Source organism: Dermacentor albipictus, chromosome 7 (assembly GCF_038994185.2).
Source record: "Dermacentor albipictus isolate Rhodes 1998 colony chromosome 7, USDA_Dalb.pri_finalv2, whole genome shotgun sequence".
Classification (NCBI taxonomy): domain Eukaryota; kingdom Metazoa; phylum Arthropoda; class Arachnida; order Ixodida; family Ixodidae; genus Dermacentor; species Dermacentor albipictus.
Genome location: NC_091827.1, coordinates 51,102,024 through 51,123,729, shown reverse-complemented (window position 1 = coordinate 51,123,729; position 21,706 = coordinate 51,102,024). Strand labels below are relative to the sequence as shown.

The window sequence follows — 21,706 nt, the reverse complement described above, 5'->3', positions numbered from 1 at the left end:
TTCCCTTGCGCGCGCCATATTGATCCGCGAACGTCGGCTCCCTCGCGTGCTTTCACTCGCACACACGGCACACGATGCGCGGCGACGGTGTTACCGCCCTTGGGCTTTATATGGAACATCACGGGGACGGTAAAAATGTGCCTGGGATGTGTGTATAATTGCTATCGCAATAAAACGTGAATTATAATTCACTCGCTCATCTTCTCCCCGATTGTATGGATGTGGAGCGTCCTTCCTTCTGCAGGTGTCACGTATACGTGAACTTTTTCGGTGAAGGCACCTGGTCAATAAACACAAACGCTGTATTTATATATCACTTCGCCGATTCCATGTTGTCAATATGGGCCATAGTCTATAGGACTTATCATCTAATAATATTCATAATTATCACCATCAAAAAACGAGCGGAAGGTTGAGCTCGTGGTCGCGCGCTGCTCGTTCTGACGAGGAAGAAGGATCACGCGACCTCGCTCGGCATTCGAACGAAAAGAAAGCCAGTCTTGAAACGCGTCTGCACACCGCGTCAGAATGGCCAAGAAGAAGCGACAGAAGTCTTCTTCCACTACGGCCGAAGCCTCCTCAAAAAGCGCCAGCACCAACGCCGTCGATCGCACCGCAGGCACCACTGACGCCATCGTGAAAGACAGCCGCGGCAGATCGACGGTCTGTTCCCCTCTCACGTCGCAGGGCAGACCGGACGCCGGACCCTCGACCGCGCATCCGGAGACGGTGGGTGAGCCGCCCTCGGACCCTCGAGACGGCAGCCCTCATTCTTCAGCGCGCAGACTCAGAAAGGCCAAGAATAAGAAGCCTAAGGCTCCCTCCGCTCCGGCAGAAGAGGCCTCGGCAAGAACCTGTGCCACGGAGGCAGTGGCGCTAGGCACCGTCGATACCGCCGTGGGCGCCAGAGACGCCGGCTCGATGTATACGCACCGCTTGTCGGCACCCACGGCACCATCACCGCCCAGCAAACTGGGGACTACTAGCCACTCCGCCTTAAGACAGCCCGAGATGGTTGGAGCCATGACTTCGGCCTCTCACGAAACCTGCGCCGTGACGCCGCTCGATCACGTCCTCGTCTTCGGTCACGGCAAGTTCCAGTGGATCATCCTGTTCTGCACGCAGCTGGCCGTCTTCTGCAACGCGGTCCACGCCGTGGCCATGACGACCCTGGCGCGACCCGTCGACCACTGGTGCAGACCGCCGGCCGGGTACGGCGACTTGCCGCCCGAGATGTGGAAGAACAGCAGCATCCCCGTCCAGGAGGACGGTTCGTACAGCCGCTGCTTCCGCTACGAACCGCCGTTCGCACCGCACAACGCAGGCGTCAACTCGTCTTCTACGGTTCCCTGCGACGCGGGATGGGACTACGCCGTAAGCGTCCGTCATTTACGTGCGATCCATTATTAACACGCGTTCGAACATAGCTCTAAAGCTCTGGCCTGCCTAGATGGATTTGATACGACGTGTAGAGTATTATGGGCTGAATAAAGTCCCTAACTACGCGTATAAGGTTCCCTCATTTTCTCACATGCACATGCTTCTGGTTCCGCAATGCGTGCCAGACACAGTTCGTGATGGTAGATATTACGGTCTCTTGTTATGGCACAACGAAATGCTCACAAAGATAGACTTTTGGGAGAATATATCGCGTATTGAAATGAAATGCGTGCTACAGGATGTCGAATTAAACCCCGTGTTCCAAACACGCTTTTTGGAACACGGTTTTCCAAACGTGTGTTTCCATACGTATCCTCTGAGAAAACTCGATCGTAGAGCCTGCGGTTTTTATTAGGCACAAGTGATTTCGTGAAAGAAAGAGAATCCATAGAGGGTGACATCCGTGGTTATCGGTAATTGTGGAGACAATGACAGGGTGATATTGCTCCGATCCCACAGAAGCGTTGCATAACAAATTTTCAGAAAGCGAAAGCTGCATAGCGAAGCGAAAGTTTCTTGTAAAATAAAGAAAGCAATTCACATGAAATATGCCGAATCGTTCGATAATATTGCGTCTTTCTGCAGCACTCCAATGCGACGCACGCATTGTCAGTCAATTCTACAGCAGTTCTTTTCAATTGTCAATTCTACTCAGTTCTTTTCTACCGCAGCACCTATGCTTGTAATAGCAGTACGCTTGCAGTAGAAAAGAAAAGCTATCCTAAGTACGTTTGCACCAGTTCCTGAAGCATCTCGTCGGAAGTCTTTTGCGTGTCACATGCGCTTCTGAGACGTGTAATCACGCAAACGTTTATTGCTGGTAGCAAATGATACTTCCTTTTTCCACTACTTCGTTTTACCTCGTTTGAAGCCTCTTGTCATCTCTAGTCGGGCAAAAATAAAAAAGAAAGCGTAGAAAGATTCAAATTTGGTTAACCAGCATCTGCATGTGCATGTCAGATTTTACCACAATACCACGCTCCAGGACACACTGCGTAGTATGAAAGCCTTACAAGTACAGGTTTGCCAGCGTGCACATGAACCAATGATTATCAGCGTGTGCAGCGCCAGTGACAAAATGTTCAAGAGAGACCTGAACAATCTATTAGACGTTCTTTCATTTTGAGTTTTAAGTGAACAGCCTTTAATTTTTCCACGCAATCTTCACCTTTCCGACTTAAAGTCGTGTTTAACAATATAGTTCATCACAGGTTTGCGGTATTGAGATTAACTATTTAAGAAAACCAGCTTAGCAATAATAGGCAAACACTGGTTTTACGTGTCGAATACCAGCGTCCATTTGGTCCTGTCGTCTTTGTGCATTCTTCGAAGGTGCTTTTCTTTTTCTGCCTGGATGCTTGAGATTTTCAGCATCAACTAACCCAACTTCAAACTAGGCCATAACCCGTCCGCCCGACAGCTAGAATATTTATGCGTCTTATTACAGCATATCTAGCGGAAGTATGGTGCACTTATGCCATTGAATGTCCTCGTTTGCATTTAGCGCTTGCCTAATGGAATGTACGATTGAGACAATTATTCTTCGTTTTGCTTCACCTCGGCGTAAAATACTAATTCGAAGTCGGTTTCTATGCATCGAATGATAAACGTACACACACTTGTCATCCATAACACAGATCACCATTGGCATCGGTTGACCGGGAAATTCTGTTGCCATAAAAAAATTACGATAGTGCATATAATCTGCATTCAGTGTTCTCCCAGATAAATGTCTTCTGATGTAGCGGTTGTTATGGTTTTACAGACTCGTTTAAGTTTCTATGCACAATCGCTGTTAAGCCTCCATTCCTCGGCCTATTGAAGTCTTCGGGCAGCATGGATAACTTGTAGGAAGTAGAATTAAATTAACCATCAGGGAGAGCAGGTCTTCAGGCTGTCTTCTTGCAATCTGGGAACTTCCCGCAAAACACGTTTACAGACCTTCTGTAGAATGCCTAAGTTATTTTGTTGGGAGTGTTTTCCGTGGGCACAGGTCTTCGTCGAGATACACCAACGGCTTAATATGTCTTCAATGACCACAGGACGCTTTAACGCAATATACTGTTTTCTTCTACCTTCCTATTACCCTAAACTTCCTCCTCGGTTCCCTTCGAAAAGCGTCGTGTTATCATGTCTTCACTGCGATAAAAAAGCAACTAGAAACTGTGGTCAGTGAGAAGTCGATAATGCAAAATATATGGATCCCCATACATGCTTAATTAAAGGCTTGCGGCATCTGTCTTTCATATCTTCGCACTTCAAGAAATACTTGCTCTGAAAACGCTACCTGCACAAAAAAGAGATTGCTGCGGTAATTTAACAACCTTGAGTACGCCGCATTTACCGAAACGCGCGAAAGAAGCCAACATACGCAAGTATAGGAGTGAACATGACAGCTCCCAACACAAAGGAGTAATTCGAATGGTGGATTAGGAAACGATTTCCCTGACCTCTTGAACAGAGTGCATCCTCAAAAGCACCACCTCCTTGACTGTGGGTGCAGCTTGCGATGAATACCATTCACCAAGTTGAATTGCCCCGGTTGATTTCCCCACAGATATTGATATCACTCGCGAGGGCAAGATACAGTTGCTAACCCTGCTCAAGGTGAGGAGTTTCACTGCGAGGAAGCCGCTGAGCAAAGCCAAGGTGAACGCATGGTTGCAGAGGTGAAAAAAACATAGACTAGAAGAAGGGTGGTTCGCTGGAAAATGCAGACATGTTTCGTCTGAGGCCCACTTGCCGCCAAATTCTTGACCCCTCACAAACCGCAGTGTATTGTCTAATTTCCGTACATCGGGCCAAGATTCGCTCTATAAATCGTTTACCCATCCCTCCTGTATTTGGGCTTGCAGTATAGTATGGCGTGCCTGATTATACTCCGCTTGGGTGTGTGACTGGTCAAGTGTCCAGCACCAAGGACGTGACGACAACAGGCGTTACAAATTTCATTATTCCGAACCCATGGCCGGTGATCTGTTAATCTCTATCGTCGGCGCCAGCCATATTACTCCTATCACTCTACAAACTCGCTCAACTGTGACCACCTGTCAATGCTTGCAGGCTTCGATCCACACTTCCATCGTAGCCCAGTGGGACCTAGTGTGCCATCGACGCTGGATATTGATCGCGATGACGGCAAGCTACATGGGCAGCGCGGCCGTCGCCACGCCCCTCACGGGTGTTGCGGCCGACCGGGTCGGTCGGGCTCCGGTGCTGGCCGTCGCACTACTCGTCCTGGTAGTAGCCGGCACCACGCTCACCTTCGCCACCACGGTACTCGTGTTCGCCATACTGCACGTCCTCATCTCCGTTTCGGCCGGGACCCTGGTGATCGTGTCCTCGGTGCTCCTCTTCGAGGTGACCGACTCGTCGCGCCGCGTGCTCTACAGCTCCGTCGCCATCGCCGGCGGCGTCTCGGCCGCCAACGTGTACTGCGAGATCATGTACGAGCTGGCCGACGAATGGGCACTCATCCAAATGATCAACATGCTGCCCAGCACGCTGCTCGTAGGCGCCGTGTACTTCATCGAGGAGTCGCCGAACTGGCTCCTGGCCACGCACAGGTTCCGGCTCCTGAGCAAGATGGCGATGTCCGCGGCACAGACCAACGGCGCCGACCTCAACCGCGCGGCCAAGCGGCTGGAAGTCATCCGCAAGGAGGACAGGCGGCCCAGACCTGAAGTCTTAAGCGAAGGGCTCAACGAGGCGTCGCCCCTGGAGGTGCTGACCAACCCGCTGTTTCGCTCCGGGACCCTGGTCGCGTGCGGCTGCTGGATTCTGGCGATGAGCCTCTTCCACCAGCTCCGGGATAGTCGCGAGCCCCGAAGCGTGTACTACGGCCAGATTGTGCTCGAATGCCCCGCCGTGACGGCCAACATCTTCCTGCTCGAGCGCAAGGGGCGACGCATCGCCACCGCCATCTGCATGATCGCCCTCGGCTTCCTCGTGGCGGCGCTCGGTGCCTTCTGCTTCATTTTACCGGGTAAGGCCTCGTTCAGTCACCGTAGCTTTAGAGGGACCCACATGGTACTGAATCTGTATTGGTGGTTAGATCAGTATTTCAGAAAACTTGTTGTTTCTTTTTAAATGCGCGACCTGCATAGTACACGGATCAAAACTTCGCCGTGCGTGTTTAACTCGGATTACATTGCGAAGTCGAATGAGCGTGCGGATTCCGGAGACCGTGTGCTCACACGCGTGGTTGGACCGATCTTCGTACCAGTGTTGTGTCTTCCAAGGATCAACGCGATAATGACAGTTGTTGTTCGTGTAGGCATATGCACAGGTTGTTTCAGAAGAACGTTGGAAGATTCCACGTACGGCTCTGTGAGAATAGATGATATAGACGAAGCCTTCCAGCTGGATGTAGCTTGGTTATCAAGCGCTGCTTGGAATTGCTGCAAGGCGTTACCAAAAGGACAAACATGCTCGTGTGAGGCTACCAATTGTGCATGTGACTCGAGCGTGTGTATGAGTGCGACGGTGACGGTGGTGGCATACGAATTATTTGTTTTGGTCCGTCGAAGAAACAGTGTAGTGTTGTATAGCGCAGGACTTAACTTTAATCTCGTACGATGTTTAAGCGGCATACACCGTTCGTAAGCTATAGGCCGAAATGCAAACACTTACTCAGGGGGTTGGACTAGTGCAAGACTCGGATGCAGCGATGTGCCGTCAACTGCGGCGCGTATAAACGTTGTCAAAGGAAGAATGGTGGTGAGGAGTGCAGGTGATTCCGAGAAAGGACACAACATTGAATAGTAGTTTATCGCTGTGTAGGAAGGGCAGTTATTACCGACGAGTGTTACGATCTAGGCACGCACGCTGCACTATCGTCTCCGTCAATTGGCCAAGCAGGGGACTTGTGTAAATAATTAATTTCGTCTTCTCATTGCCGTTTTATTTTACTTTTTTTAAAGCTCATGCGTTGGTTTTGCGAAAGCGTAAGTCAACAATGCGCGTACGTCGTTGTTTCCCTATTGGAAATGTTTTCCATGTCAAAGAGTTTGTTAATCTTAAATTATACCGCAGGGTCCAATAGTTCCAGCAGTATATTTTTTTACGCTAAACTGCGCAATCTGTTTTGTGCCGCAATTTGAAAAAACAAAAACATCATTTGCGCTCAGGCAAGTGGATTGCGCTCCACAACGTTCCCGCCGAGACAGCGATGAGCGTGCAGCACACTGGGACAAAGATCAAATGACAACGCTACGTCATTTTTCCTACACACTCTGCATCTAGCACCTCGCGAATATTCTCCAAAATATGAAGGGAGACCTCAAGGAAAGCGTTTTCAAGGTGTGGAGGAGGCGAAGAAGGAAACTGAAGTGTTCATCAGTTTGCAGAAGTCACTGAACAGTTTTTAACAAGAAATAAAGCGGCGGGACTGGTTTATTGCGTGAACGAGAGAATAATATGGTGATTACTTTTTGCGAATCCTTCAAAGAATATATATATGCGCATTACAAAAAGAAACAATTCTCATTACTTATGGGTCCACACTCGTATATCTCCATATATTTAGGATGTGTATGCTCCGTGCCTCAAAGTGGCTCATACCCATCAGTGGGTGTGTGCCAAGAATAGGCACATACGCAGTGACATATCCCCACCCGCCCAAAAATGATGAAGCCTTTGTGTATCACGTGGTATTCTGTCGAGGTAAATGTACTTTAGGATGGCATCAAATGCGGATGTTCCATGTCGCGATTTAGTGTCTCATTACGCATGACAACAGTGGGCTTAATTACTGGCGCCCCGCCGTCCAAAATTGTGTGCTATGTAAGCCGGAGCATCCGGTGGCACATATACCATAACGGTGTAGCCCGAATGCCAGAAATCGAGGAAGTGGTTGGATATCATGTGCTGTTCCATTAAGAGGAATGTGTGCGTTGGAGATGCCGACATATGTAACGGTTTTATCCCCAAGAATATAGCCCCGACTTGCACTTCACAGTCGGCCGACATTCTACCTTACCACCCCGCTCGCCGTATGAAGAAACTTAACGGTCGAGCCAAGTGATGGTGTCGCCGATAACAGTCGTTCGAAACTGCTTAACTGTAGGGACGACGCGGCAATTGAGTGATTTCCGCGGGGTTTCTTTTTCCACAGAAGCATACGTATCGAAATTGCTCAAGATGAGCGCACAAGTGATTGAAAAATCCATGAACAAACTTTAACCAAGAGAATCAGACGACTGAAGATAATGCAAGACCAGAAGCCCGCCATCCGACGAGTTCCATCCAGAAATACCAACGCGGATGCTGCTTAACTTCTGTGTACAGCGCAATGAATACCGGCCATTTTCGTTTAGAACATCGAAACTGGAGTGCCGTAGAAAGCAACTTTCACTATCACTGTGCCCGAGAACGTTGCACGATAACGAACCTCGGGTAGTCAAAATTAATTCGGAGTCATCCATTACGGCGCGCGTCATAATCAGACCGTGGTTTTGGCACGTATATAAAGGCCCGAAATGTATTTGTTTTCATACTTTGAGTTGCGCACAAAACACGAACCAAGGAAAGGACTAGACGACGTAACAGGGCTGCATGAGCTCCTGTGTTCGCGTGTAACATGGGCAACCCAAAGTATGCACATTAATATGGGTGCCATCTCGCCCAGCTTTCAGTTCTTCTGCTGGGTATTCATTTATTTGTATTATTTTTCTTACTTTCATGCCGTTTACAGACGTTCACAGAGGACGCATGATTCGTCTCGCATTGCCGACAGGCGATCAAGGAGCGATCGATATCACGACATGACAAGGATACTTGCTTCACGCTCGCCCGACAGGCGTAAACAGTCGTGCCACTCATGGGCGAGAAAGTCGCGATTGCTATGGGTGATACGGTTGCGCTTGTTCGGCACTTCATGCAGTTTCGGTTTTCTTGTGGATATTAGTCGGAATCCATTAGCCTTCGCAGTGATTATGTATGTGAGCGGATACTTGTTGCCTTCATGCGTCTGAAATGGTACGACTGTTTGGAAATTTAGAATGATAAAGCGTTTAATTGAATCACAAGAACTAAGCCAGAAGCACAAATCAATCTAATACTCATCGCCCTTATGGTAGACGAATGAGAGCACCGGCAGACTCTGATAAGTTGAGTAAGAACCACTATGGCCAAAGGTGCCGGTGAGTTTAGAGGAACTGCCAACCAATTTTTGTGGTACCCATTTTTTTTTAGTACAATGGGAAGCTTACCGGTCACAGTGTCTGTCTAATCATGAAATTCCAACGCGGAAAACGCCGTGGAAATTTTTTTATCAGAATTTTTCGATGTGCCGTGAAGATGTAGTCGTTCACTGGAAGCATGCTGAAAACACTGATAGGTGAGCGCGATAACGATTATACGCCGGCATTAGTGGGAGGCAGGAGACAAGTGTGACCGTGCTGTAGCAAAGTATGATATTGTCTATCAAGTAGATGTTGCTGCGATTCATGTTTTCCGAATGGTTAAATGATTTATGCGATAATAGCTACGTGTTTTCGTGATTTCCTGTCCAACTGCTTTGGTAGTAAGCCAGTCAAAATGAAGCCAATTGGATGGAAAACGAAACGACGCCTTTGCACGTGATACGGAGTTCGGCGTGTTGTCGTAACCACGCATGCGTTTTTGATTTCCGGAGCATAGAATAATGAGCGAGTGTTGTAAGAGTTGAGCAGGACTTTGAGATGAAACACTTGGGAGGTTTATTTAAAATATTTACAGTGAGAGTCAATTAACAGTCTTAGAGTCATTACGGGCCGGCAGCAACTCGGACGCTGCGGCCTGTCGCAAGAAGTTCGAAAGAGCAGAATCAAGGAATGTTCTAGGAATGCCTTAGGAATGCTCCCTTGGTGCTCCCGCTCTGCGTCTTTTAAGCCCTTCGGTGTCTCGAAGACACGTCACGTTCGGCCAATGGGCGAGCCCGCTCAGATGACGCCATTTTCGGCCAATCGGCGAGCCCGCTCAAGTGCCATTTTCGGCCAATGGCAGGCGCCCGTGCGATGGTCTCATACACGGCGAAGAGAGTCGCCGCTGGGTCCCCAATTGTCCGAGGGCTTACTTCTCCCTGCGGTCTTGCCTTGCTGACTTGCAATGCGCCGTCACAGTAGCCAGGTGGGGGCGACGCTGCCAGGCCTTCGCGGGGCATTACAGCCGTCTTGCTTTGGGACTCACGTTATCTGGAACAGCGCCAGGCTCTCGCTTCACTTTCGGGAAGTGTCAAGCAGCGAATAGCTCCACCTGCGGCACACGAAGTGGGGGCCGCCAACTTGTTTGCACATGCGCGCCCCAGGAATGTGGTATCCGTGCTTCTGCGCTCCTTGATTAGCTGTGGTGTGATTCGATGTGGTCTGGTGAACTCGAAGTAGGCTCAGGAAACGGCCCCGTATCTATCAATGTCTAATAATACACAAACTCCACTTTTAAGCAATAATTCATCATCATCATCATCATCATCATCAGTCTGGTTACGCCCACTGCAGGGCAAAGGCCTCTCCCGTATTTCTCCAACAACCCCGGTCATGTACTAATTGTGGCCACGCCGTCCCTGCAAACTTCTTAATCTCATCCGCCCACCTAACTTTCTGCCGCCCCCTGCTACGCTTCCCTTCCCGTGGGATCCAGTCCGTAACCCTTAATGACCATCGGTTATCTTCCCTCCTCATTACATGTCCTGCCCATGCCCATTTCTTTTTCTTGATTTCAACTAAGATGTCATTAACTCGCGTTTGTTCCCTCACCCAATCTGCTCTTTTCTTATCCCTTAACGTTACACCTATCATTCTTCTTTCCATAGCTCGTTGCGTCGTCCTCAATTTGTGTAGAACTCTTTTCGTAAGACTCCAGGTTTCTGCCCCGTAGGTGAGTACTGGTAAGACACAGCTATTATATACTTTTCTCTTGAGGGATAATGGCAACCTGCTGTTCATGATCTGAGAATGCCTGCGAAACGCACCCCAGCCCATTCTTATTCTCCTAATTATTTCCGTCTCATGATCCGGATCCGCCGTCACTACCTGCCCCAAGTAGGTGTATTCCTTTACGACTTCCAGTGCCTCACTGCCTATTGTAAATTGCTGTTCTCTTCCGAGACTGTTAAACATTACTTTAGTTTTCTGCAGATTAATTTTTAGACCCACTCTTCTGCTTTGCCTCTTCAGGTCAGTGAGCATGCATTGCAATTGGTCCCCTGAGTTACTAAGCAAGGCAATATCATCAGCGGATCGCAAGTTACTAAGGTACTCTCCATTAACTTTTATCCCCAATTCTTCCCAATCCAGGTCTCTGAATACCTCCGGTAAACATGCTGTGAATAGCATTGGAGAGATCGTATCTCCCTGCCTGACGCCTTTCTTTATTGGGATTTTGTTGCTTGCTTTATGGAGGACTACGGTGGCTGTAGAGCCGCTATAGATATCTTTCAGTATGTTTACATACGGCTCGTCTACACCCTGATTCCGTAATGCCTCCATGACTGCTGAGGTTTCGACAGAATCAAACGCTTTCTCGTAATCAATGAAAGCTATATATAAGGGTTGGTTATATTCCGCACATTTCTCTATCACCTGATTGATATATTGAATATGATCTATTGTTGAGTGGCCTTTACGGAATCCTGCCTGGTCCTTTGCTTGACAGAAGTCCAAGGTGTTCCTGATTCTATTTGCGATTACCTTAGTAAATAGTTTGTAGGCAACGGACAGTAAGCTGATCGGTCTATAATTTTTCAAGTCTTTGGCGTCTCCTTTCTTATGAATTAGGATTATGTTAGCGTTCTTCCAAGATTCCGGTACGCTCGAGGTCATGAGGCATTGCGTATACAGGGTGGCCAGTTTCTCAAGAACAATCTGTCCACCATCCTTCAACAAATCTGCTGTTACCTGATCCTCCCCAGCTGCCTTCCCCCTTTGCATATCTCCCAAGGCTTTCTTTACTTCCTCCGGCGTTACCTTTGGGATTTCGAATTCCTCTAGACTATTTTCCCTTCCATTATCGTCGTGGGTGCCACTGGTACTGTATAAACCTCTATAGAACTCCTCAGCCACTTGAACTATCTCATCCATATTAGTAATGATATTGCCGGCTTTGTCTCTTAATGCATACATCTGATTCTTGCCGATTCCTAGTTTCTTCTTCACTGTTTTCAGGCTTCCTCCGTTCCTGAGAGCATGTTCGATTCTGTCCATATTATACTTCCTTATGTCAGCTGTCTTACGCTTGTTGATTAACTTCGAAAGTTCTGCCAGTTCTATTCTAGCTGTAGGGTTAGAGGCTTTCATACATTGGCGTTTCTTGATCAGATCTTTCGTCTCCTGCGATAGTTTGCTGGTATCCTGCCTAATGGAGTTACCACCGACTTCCATTGCACACTCCTTAATGATGCCCACAAGATTGTCGTTCATTGTTTCAACACTAAGGTCCTCTTCCTGAGTTAAAGCTGAATACCTGTTCTGTAGCTTGATCTGGAATTCTTCTATTTTCCCTCTTACCGCCAACTCATTAATCGGCTTCTTATGTACTAGTTTCCTCAGGTCCCTCCTCAGGTCCCTCCTCAGGTCCCTCCTCAGGTCTAGGCTAATTCGAGTCCTTACCATCCTGTGGTCACTGCAGCGCACGTTGCCGAGCACGTCCACATCTTGTATGATGCCAGGGTTAGCGCAGAGTATGAGGTCTATTTCATTTCTAGTCTCGCCGTTCGGGCTTCTCCACGTCCACTTTCGGCTATCCCGCTTGCGGAAGAAGGTATTCATTATCCTCATATTATTCTGTTCCGCAAACTCTACTAATAACTCTCCCCTGCCATTCCTAGCGCCTATGCCATATTCCCCCACTGCCTTGTCTCCAGCCTGCTTCTTGCCTACCTTGGCATTAAAGTCGCCCATTAGTATAGTGTATTTAGTTTTCACTCTACCCATCGCCGATTCCACGTCTTCATAGAAGCTTTCGACTTACTGGTCATCATGACTGGATGTAGGGGCGTAGACTTGTACAATCTTCATTTTGTATCTTTTCACAACAAGACCTGCCACCCTCTCGTTAATGCTATAGAATTCCTGTATTTTACCAGCTATATTCTTATTAATCAGGAATCCGACTCCTGGTTCTCTTCTCTCCGCTAAGCCCCTGTAGCACAGGACGTGCCCGCTTTTTAGCACTGTATATGCTTCTTTTGTCCTCCTAACCTCACTGAGCCCTATTATATCCCATTTACTACCCTCTAATTCCTCCACTAACACTGCTAGACTCGCCTCACTAGATAACGTTCTAGCGTTAAACGTTGCCAGGTAATTATGATGTACTTAATAAGTCTACTTACGTACAGTAATCTCATAGAATACATCCGGAGTACCAAGATTTCACCGCCATGTTTCGCTACTTACTGGATTTTGTGCCTTTCTTCGTCCAATTTAAAATTGTGATGCCTACTTAAATCGCGAACCGCGTGCTCGATCCTATCGCTACAAATCATGGTCATTTCATTTCCATCAAAGTCTCGCAGCGCATTCTGACCAGTTGTCAGTCGCTTTAAGGCCACCGCCATTTCGGCCCCACCCATTTCAGATCCCTCGGGCGACGACGGTCTGGCGCCCCACCTGGAGACGGCGGTCCGCGTGGCGGCGCTGCTGGCCGTCGACTCGGTCGTGGTCAGCCTCTGCGTCGTCACGGTCGAGATGTACCCGACCGTGCTCAGGGCCGGCGGCCTGGCCTTCGCCTACGGGGGCGGTCGGTTGGGCGCCATCGCCGCGACCTTCGCGAGCTCCGGCTCTCGCCCGGGTCGGGGCGTCCAGCTCGTCGTGGTCTCGCTGCTGCTGGTGGCGTTCGGCGCCCTGGCCATGGTCGCGATGCCCGAGACGACCAAGATCCACGCCGCGAACACGTCCCCCGTGGTCGACGCGCGCACGGCCGAGAGGGACAAGTGGATGCTCGACGCGCCACTGAGGCTCGCCCGAGGCAGGCGAGCGTCGAGCATGGTCCACTTGCGGCGCAAGAGCTCGGTCGCCTCGCTGTCGATGTTTCACAAGCAACCCTGACGTGTTTTCCGACCGCCTGCCTATTTCGACGAAGCTGTTTTCCTCGACTCCAGCGATCGTATAAGCCATGTGCACCACTGTACCTATGACATTGAAAGGGCTGTGGGAGCTTTGGAAACAACCATGCGGATTGTTCATTTCTTTATATCACGGACATTTTGTGTTTGTGTGTGACGAAGACATACGCTGATGTCATGTGTGTGTGACAATTCTCCAGTGGGGACGATTTTCCTGCGCACCATCGAAGCACAGACAATGCAGCATAGCTGCAGTGCTTGGAGGATGAAGGGATAGCCATTCGCCGTGGCTGAATTTTTGTAGGGTTTGCGACTAGATCGCTGATCATGCAAGAAAGTGTGATAATACGAAAGAAGAGGGTGCGGCTGTACCATCATATTATTGGTTCAACAAATAGACAGGTTCGCACGCGTGCTTCTTTCCTGTTATATATTTTTTATGCTTTCGTAGGCATAAACTGGCATTTGCTGCCACGCGGCAATAAGTGTACTCGTATAAGATTCGCCACTCTTTTTCGTTGCAAAGCTCAGTTATTTATCATTTTATTATTATTATTTACTTTTATGTCACACAACAAGTTCAGGCCTCGCGTTTATTTTGTCATATAATGGTGCAATGTTCACTGCTTGCGCTCTTCCTATGCAGCTCACTGTAGAGTTTCACGCTACGGACATGTTCAGCAATGCGCCCATTGACTAACGCCTGCTTTCTCGCAGCATCCTCACATGGTATAAATTGGCGCTGCGGAAATGTGTGTTTGGTTTGAAATCGTGTGAAGTTGTGAATCTACATTTCAAACTTCTGGAGGGTCGGACTGCGAGAAAATGTCGCTTTGCATTAATTGCGCGTTTGAAATTGCCAGTGACACGAACGCACTCTAGAACCAGTGGAATTTGTCAAGAAACGTACCCATTTGATCACCATTTTGACGGTTTCCTCGCAAGCTTAAAAACAAAGCGTTGAGTGCTCGCGAGATTGCAACGTACGCTCGTACTGGCCTCGTATATATATATGTTGTACAGATTCGACAGCCTCCATTAATCGAAGCAGAAAGGTGCAATGGTAAGAACCGAGCGTTTAATGAACACACGCCTGCAAGCACATACACGCGCAAATGCGACTATGAAGGAACGTTGTCGACGCAACGTTAGTTTCTCCTTAACGGTGGACGCAACCACGGGGTACACGCCACGCCTAATGTTGATAATTTGCTGAAGCCAGAAAGCAGACGCGCTTTTTGGGCAAGTCTCGCATTCATTATCAGAAACGGCAGCGAAACTTTGCAGTCGCCGCACGCAAGAATTGATGTATCTTTGAGGAATGCTTTAAAGAAAGGACATTAAGCACATGGTATACCGGTTAGACTCGTGTAAGGGCCGCGGCGCACCCACTTAACCCATTAAAGACCAGCGTGACCATATGGTCACAGTAGTCTGCACAGTGAGTTTCAATTAATTACGATTAACAAAACGGCACCAAAATGGCCTTTGACGTACCGTTTGACAGATTAGAGTTCCCTTTATGGATACCAAGTGGCAGCAGCTGTCAGTCATTTAGTGGGAGCCCCTCACAAAGGCGGGAATAAGTGTTACTCTGGGAGTAGCGTTGCCACGCATTGCTTCAAGGGGTAAGCGTGTTTTTTTCCACTACTTCTTTAAGCGATAGTCAGATATCCTTACCTCCGTATTGTTCTTTGAATATGTTACCTTCGATGAGCATTTGTGAAAGATTAATGTTTGATTTATCCATGAACGAGCGTGTTATCTTGCACGTTGCCATATGGTCACGCTGGGCCTTTAGGCTACCTAACTTTTTATTTTTTTTAAACTGCATTCTCATCTCTTGCACGGCTGCTGGCGCGTTCTCGCAGTGATTATTTCTTATTTTAACGTCTGAATAGGTTGATGTTGGAAGAAATAGCGAAGATAGTCGTAGATGAAGATGTCGACGTGTCAGTGATTTATATCGAGCCGCCAGAGGCTAGCACCTATTCGGATGAAGACTCGGCCGATGAAGACTCAGGTGGGCTCATTGACAATCTAAGCAGGTGGCAGCTATGAGCCGGCGCTGAAACTGTTGTCTCTGACGGACGCCGCAGCGGTGGATGCGACTCGGACGGTGATGACCCCGGCGAGGAAGGTGATGGTACGTACATCAGAGCTTTCTTCTGTCGTTGATGCGGCCATTCCTGCAAAATTATCCACTGTTTCTAAGTGGATGAAGGGTGATCTCCAGATAAGCCTTGGCATATTTCCCGACCCAAACTTTGCTGCTTACAAGGACTTTTCACCTGTTGAGTTGTTCGAACTTTTTGACAAAGCCGTCGTGGAGCTGCAAGTCGAACAAACAAAAACGTATGTGTTATTATTGAATATGCCCGATCCGGAGGTTACCAAAGAAGAATTAAGTTTTCTTGGAGTGCTCGTTTTGTCCAGCTATAACCGCTTGCCAGGGAAAAGTGCTATTGGGATAGCGGCACGGATATGCGAAACACGATGGCCTACAATGCTGTGCGAAGAAATCACTTCGTTCAGAGAATGCGATTCCTGCACTGTGCCTAATGCAAGCCTAGCAGTTAGTGACAAGTTGGCAAAGTTGCGTCCATTGATGGCACTATTGAATGCAAGGTTTCTGGAGCATTTTCAACCTGTGCGTCACCTGAGCTATGACCAAAGTATGATCGAGTATTATGGTCGTGATGGCTGTAAACAGTTTATGCGCGGAAAGCCTATCCGCTTCAGGTATAAAGTATGGTGCCTAAATGCCAAGAACAGATACCTTGTAAACTTCAAAGTGTATCAAGGCAAGCAGGGGATCCCGGAACATCTGAACAAATATGAAAAGTACGTCGGAAAGGCAGCGGCGCCACTTCTTCAAATGGTGGATGAACTCGCAGCAGAGACGCACGACTTTCCTTTCCTTTTGTATTTTGATAATTTATTCACAAGCATGCAGCTACTCAGGCATCTCAAGGCACAGGGCTATGAAGGCACGGGCACAGTGAAGAAGAACCGTGTTCCCAAAGAGTGTCCTATCGCTTGACCAGAATTCGTCAAGCACCAACCTCGCAGGCACGAAGATCCCGTGCTGAGCGACAATGGGATAATTGTTGTCCGCTGGATGGACAGTTCTGTAGTACCGATCGTAAGCACCATTCACGGCGTAGAGCCAATGTCATCTGGAGACAGGTACTCTCGTGTTGAGAAGAAGCGAATCAAGGTGGCCCATCCAAACACTGTTGCTCAGCACAAGTTTTATAGGAGGTACGGACCAGATGGATGCAAATGTAGGCGCCTATTGGATTGCAATCCGTGGCAAAAAGTGGTGGTGGCCGATTTTAACTTGACTTTGTTATGTATCTCTCAGCAACGCTTGGGCGCTAACTCTGAGCACAGGGTTCAACGTCGCGCAGGTGGAATTCCCCAGGCAAATTGCACAAAGCTATACCTGATGCCATGGCACAATAAGCCTAGAGGACCTGGTCAACGCAGAATCCCAAAGACTGATGATGTCCTGAATGGTACACGGTATGACCAAGTGGCCCACTTTGTTGCACCAATACCTTATGGCAAGAGGTGGAGGTATGCATGAGATAATTGCAACAGCGTGGTGCATACACAATGACCAAAGTATGACGTCGGCATGTGTATTCGATGATTCAAGCCATATAACACTAAATAAGTGCTCGACTATTCGCCATGTATATTTTTTTCTGATGTTTCATGGCTTGAAATAAATGTTTTTAACTTCGCGTATTTTGCTATAGCGAAGGGCCCAGTGTGACCATATGGTCACGGGCTATATTTCGAAAACTAATTAGGCAAGAGTGATAATTTCTTGCATGTGAATTATTAGTATAAAGGTAAGTTAATATATTAGGTTTATTTGAAGATAGCAAGAAAAAAAAGAAACCGGTCTCTAATGGGTTAAGGACCGCAACCCCGACTTAACAGCCCAAAATTGGGAAAAAAATTCCAACGGAGAAGCAATTGTGTTCGGTGCCCCTGTAAAGGATGTTGACAAACGTCATGGAGGCTGAGAGGTAATTTCGCCCCAGAATTGTGGGAGGTCGCCGTTTTCGGACTTTGCCGAGAGTAAAGCCAGCCGGGCGCTTCGGTAATGAGTCGGGAGGCGCTCTTTGGCGGCAGATAGCCCGCGCCGACACCTTGGGGCATCTTACCCTGTCGCGCGTGCGGTCTTGAAACGTAAGAAAGGGTGCGACGTCGGGGGCCCATTGGCCCGGAAGCGCGGACGGAGGCGCCATGCCTGGGACGGACCACGGGCAAAGCGTCGTTAGGGCGTCAATGGGCATGCCGCGGGGGTCAAAGGGGCAGCTTAAAGCCAGAGGGATCGGTGACCCGATGCGCGGTCTCTTGAAAGGCAAGCTGGCACCCGAGACAAATCCATCTGTGCACTTAGCTCTATGGGCCCGCCGGAGGAGACGAACCATGCACAAGACGGCATGGTGAATCGGTGGGTGCACTTCGGCAGAGGTGCCCTTTGCGGCACGCAGTGCGCGATGGTTTTAATTAAGGTGCGAGGACGGGGCGACGCAGATGGTCGTTCTCCGAAAGTGTTTTTCGAAGTGTCGGGAGACTTTCCAGTACTTGTCGCAGAGCTGGACGGTCGGGATGTTGTTTGTTTACTTGCTGTTTGGTGGTTTCTTTCTCTCCTTCTATCTCTCTGAATGTTCCAAGTAACGCAGGGAGAGGGTGAGAGAGAGGGTGTCCAATGAGTGACTGCCCAGTTGACCCAATCAGGTCACTGGGGTGCCGTGATTTGCCGTGAGGGGATTCGGGAGGAGCAACTGAAGGGTTAAAACCTGACTCCCGACCTCTCACGGTGGTTCCGGGCGCAGGAAAGGTGCTCTGCACTTTCGGCTCTGCCGAGTTAAGGCGCCGGTCCCAGTGTAACCCAAGGGTCTTGACGTACGAACGGTGCTATGCACTATCGGCTATGTCCAGTTGATACGTCAGATCCACTGTAAATAGCTGTCAATGTAAATATTGTGTACATAAAGTCTATTCTCCAAGTGCAACGTCTATGGCGTCTCATCTCTGATGGAAGAGGAGAAACGACGACAGCTGAAGAGTTTTCTACCAAGTAAGCTGGTTGCGCCAGCTTGGAGGCACTCTGTGCTCACTTGTGTAAGAAGACTCACTTGTGTTAAAGTGAGTGAGTGAGCGAAAACTTTTGAGTCTTTCAAGAGTTTCGCGGTTACGAAGTCTCCGTCGTCTTCATCTTCTTGGCGTTGGGGACTTGAGACTTCTCTTCAGCAAGGGTGGGCCCCTATTCCAAGGCTTCACTGAGTCGCGCTGCATCGCTCGCGTGCTGCACTAGGGCCCTTTGGGCCGTGAGCTCGCTGCTGGTGAGCCGACTCTCCCATTGCTCCGCACTCGGGTGTTCGTGTTTGTGGAATGCTTTGTTGCGTTCGCACTCCCAGGTGATGTGGTAGAGTGTAGGTTTGGCACCGCACCAAGGGCAGGTGGCCCTGTATTGTGTCGGAAACATCTTATTGAGCACGTGTAAGTTGGGGAAGGAGTTTGTCTGTAGTCTGCGCCAGCTGGTCGCTTCCTCCTTTGAGAGGTCTTTGTGTGGTGGCGGATATCTAATTCTAGTTCCTCTATGTAAGTTTAAAGACAGTTAAAGAAAATTTACTGCCCCGATGCCACTCGCGCGCCTTAGGGAACTTCCGCGCGATGCCTACTTCCGCGTCCCACTGCAACATGGCGAGAGTCATCTGGTAGCGGCACCTAAAACCCTTGAAACTTCGTAAAGCATACTATAGACACAACAGCGGTTGCGGAAAAACTGGATAGATTCAAGGTACGGTACGCTTCTGCTCTTTCTGAAAAATAAGCACCAGGCAAATTTGTCAATCGGACTACTGACGCACGGCGAGCAGACTCACAGCCGCATTAAAGCACCGTAGCTTCTCGGCGACATCGTAGCACCGCAAAGCATAGGCGTCGCACTTCATCATTTCTGTGCTCGTGGTGGTATTTTTGCGGCTATGGCATTGCTCGAGGTCGCGGTTTCGATCCCGACCGAGGCAGCCACATTTCGACATGGGTGAAATACAAAAACACTCCTTAAGGCACACCATGCAGGGGGTCAAATGTAATCCTAGTCTGCTCCTATATGGCGTGCTTCCTAATCTCGTTGTGGTTTTGGCACGAACGGTCCCATAATTCAAGTAATGTTTAACGCTTCTGCCCCGATGCGATGTGCCGTGCGAGGCAATCACGATACTAACCTTCTCGGAGGTTATGAAAAAATTGCGCACGACAACGCCTAGAGCAAACACTTCTCACTGTGTGTTCTGCGTACCACGATGACAAACAGCATGCAGTGGAGCACGCAAGGTAACATTTACCATCAACTCGCCACTCTCTCACTGCACTAAACGCTGCATAAATGAAACATTCACCGTCAACTTCACCGTTAATTATTGTCAATCAAAGCAAACACCACAGAAAGCCTCACTTACGTCGATTCCTACAGTGCGTCGGATCCGCATAATTTTATTGCGATAGCAATTATATGAATACTCCAGGCTCATTTTTGCCGTCCCCATGACGTTCCGTATAAAGTCCAAGGGTGATAACAGATAGCTTTAGATTAGGGGACGCAAGCGACTTGCGTATGCAAGAACTGGGGGCCACGGTACTGCGCATGCGCAGACCACGTAGTAGTCTGCGCATGCCCAGTACCGTGGGCCCTAGTTCTTGCGTACGCAAGCCGCCTGCGCCCCCCTAATCGAGAACTAACACCGTCGCCGCACGTCGTGTGCCGTATGTGCGAGTGAAAGCACGCGAGGGAAGCCGACGATCGCGGCTCAATCTATCGCGCGCGAAGGAAGAAAGCCATGAATAAGGATGGCAAGCGCGCCGTCTTGCGTCGCGCGAATGGCCGCTGGGGGACGGGAGGGAGGGAGAGGGCACGTTGTGCTCCGGCAGCGATTGCGCATCTGGCGACTGGGCGCCAGGGAAACTCACCATGTAAAACTCTTGCTTGGGCTAGTTCGTTCATGCTTGAATTAGTAAAGGCAAGGCGCAGAAGACCAGGACTCGGGAAGAACTGTCGTTTGTGTTCTTCTTCCTGAGTCCTGGTCCTATGGGCCTTGTCTTTACAAACTCACCATGCTCAATCTCGCGCGCCGTAAATGGAGGAAAGCGTGTACGCAGCGCAGGAGGTAGGGGGCGGTGGCTTCGACTCTGCCAACTGAGTGCGTGCTTAGCACGGCTGTGAGAGCGGTTGCGCGCGCCGTATCGTGAAAGGCATCTCCCGACTGCTCATACCTTTGTGCGCACTGCGTTCTCGTTGCTCTAGCGCTGAAGCAATAGACCACCCGAACGTCACTTCGCTCGCTGCTGCTGCCATGCTTGCTCACACCAGCGTTTTGACAGGACTGTCCACGCTAATCGAGTGTGATGTGTGCATGTTTGCTTGTGCGCGCTGACACCGAGCTTATTAATAAATTGGTAAGCGAATGTTTTCAGGTTTATATGGCCGATAAGGCTACTATCCCTACTTCGTATTGCTGTCTACTAATTTGCTATCGCATCGATGGTTCGCCCTTCGGGCGTAACTTCGACTTTCTGTAATACGAAGGCATTTCTTCTCACGATATAGTGGGAACGACTACAACGCGCCAGCTAGGTTTCATTTTCGTTTCAGTTGATGTGCTCACGCCAAAAGCATGATGTACACCAGAAATTGGATGGGTCAATAGTCGAAGTTATGCTGGAGGCCCATGATCACACAAAATGGCAGCACAGCACATTTCTTTTTTCAAAATTTAGGTCATACTGCAGGCCTTGTGTCCCAAGCAGGAGGGGCAAGGTACACTGGTAAGTGTAATATGCGCACAAAAGGCTAGTACGCTAATATAACATAGCAAGAAAAAGAAAGAAACCCTCTGAAATTTTTTTTTTATTTCAGAGGGTTTTCTTTAGTCTGTACATATATAGGTGAAGCGCCCCAGTGAGGATGCAACATATTCAAGTAATGATTAAAGCAACCAAATTACATTTATGTAATCGGTCCAATAACTTCTGCGCAGAAATACGCAAAAGAAATATGAAAACGTGCCTAAAGAACAAAAATAAAAATCAATAAAGGTCACATATAATTAAACAGCACGTTTGTAATAATATACACACAATATAGGAACGCTATTTAAGCATAGTTGAAGCAGAGAGGGAAATAGCGACGAACAA

At 48.7% G+C, this 21,706-nt stretch overlaps 2 protein-coding genes across 2 annotated transcripts in view; one reads left to right on the top strand and one right to left on the bottom strand.

The window, feature by feature from the left end:
- LOC135910125 (uncharacterized) overlaps window positions 1–21,706 on the bottom strand; it is a 76,850-nt gene that overhangs the window by 40,187 nt on the left and 14,957 nt on the right. The gene's annotated exons all lie outside the window — the stretch shown is intronic.
- Window positions 458–14,234, top strand: LOC135910124 (solute carrier family 22 member 7-like). The gene is made up of 3 exons (XM_065442168.1): window positions 458–1,374; window positions 4,504–5,425; window positions 12,997–14,234. Exons 1-3 carry the CDS (start codon window positions 529–531, stop codon window positions 13,464–13,466), a joined length of 2,238 nt encoding a protein of 745 aa, XP_065298240.1. The 5' UTR covers window positions 458–528; the 3' UTR covers window positions 13,467–14,234.

Excerpts from the sequence above, each read along its gene's own strand:
- LOC135910124 (XM_065442168.1), top strand. The coding sequence starts at position 529 with ATGGCCAAGAAGAAGCGACAGAAGTCTTCTTCCACTACGGCCGAAGCC. Across the intron at positions 1,375-4,503 it reads ACGCGGGATGGGACTACGCC|GCTTCGATCCACACTTCCAT; the intron begins GTAAGCGTCCGT and ends CAATGCTTGCAG. Across the intron at positions 5,426-12,996 it reads CTTCTGCTTCATTTTACCGG|ATCCCTCGGGCGACGACGGT; the intron begins GTAAGGCCTCGT and ends CACCCATTTCAG.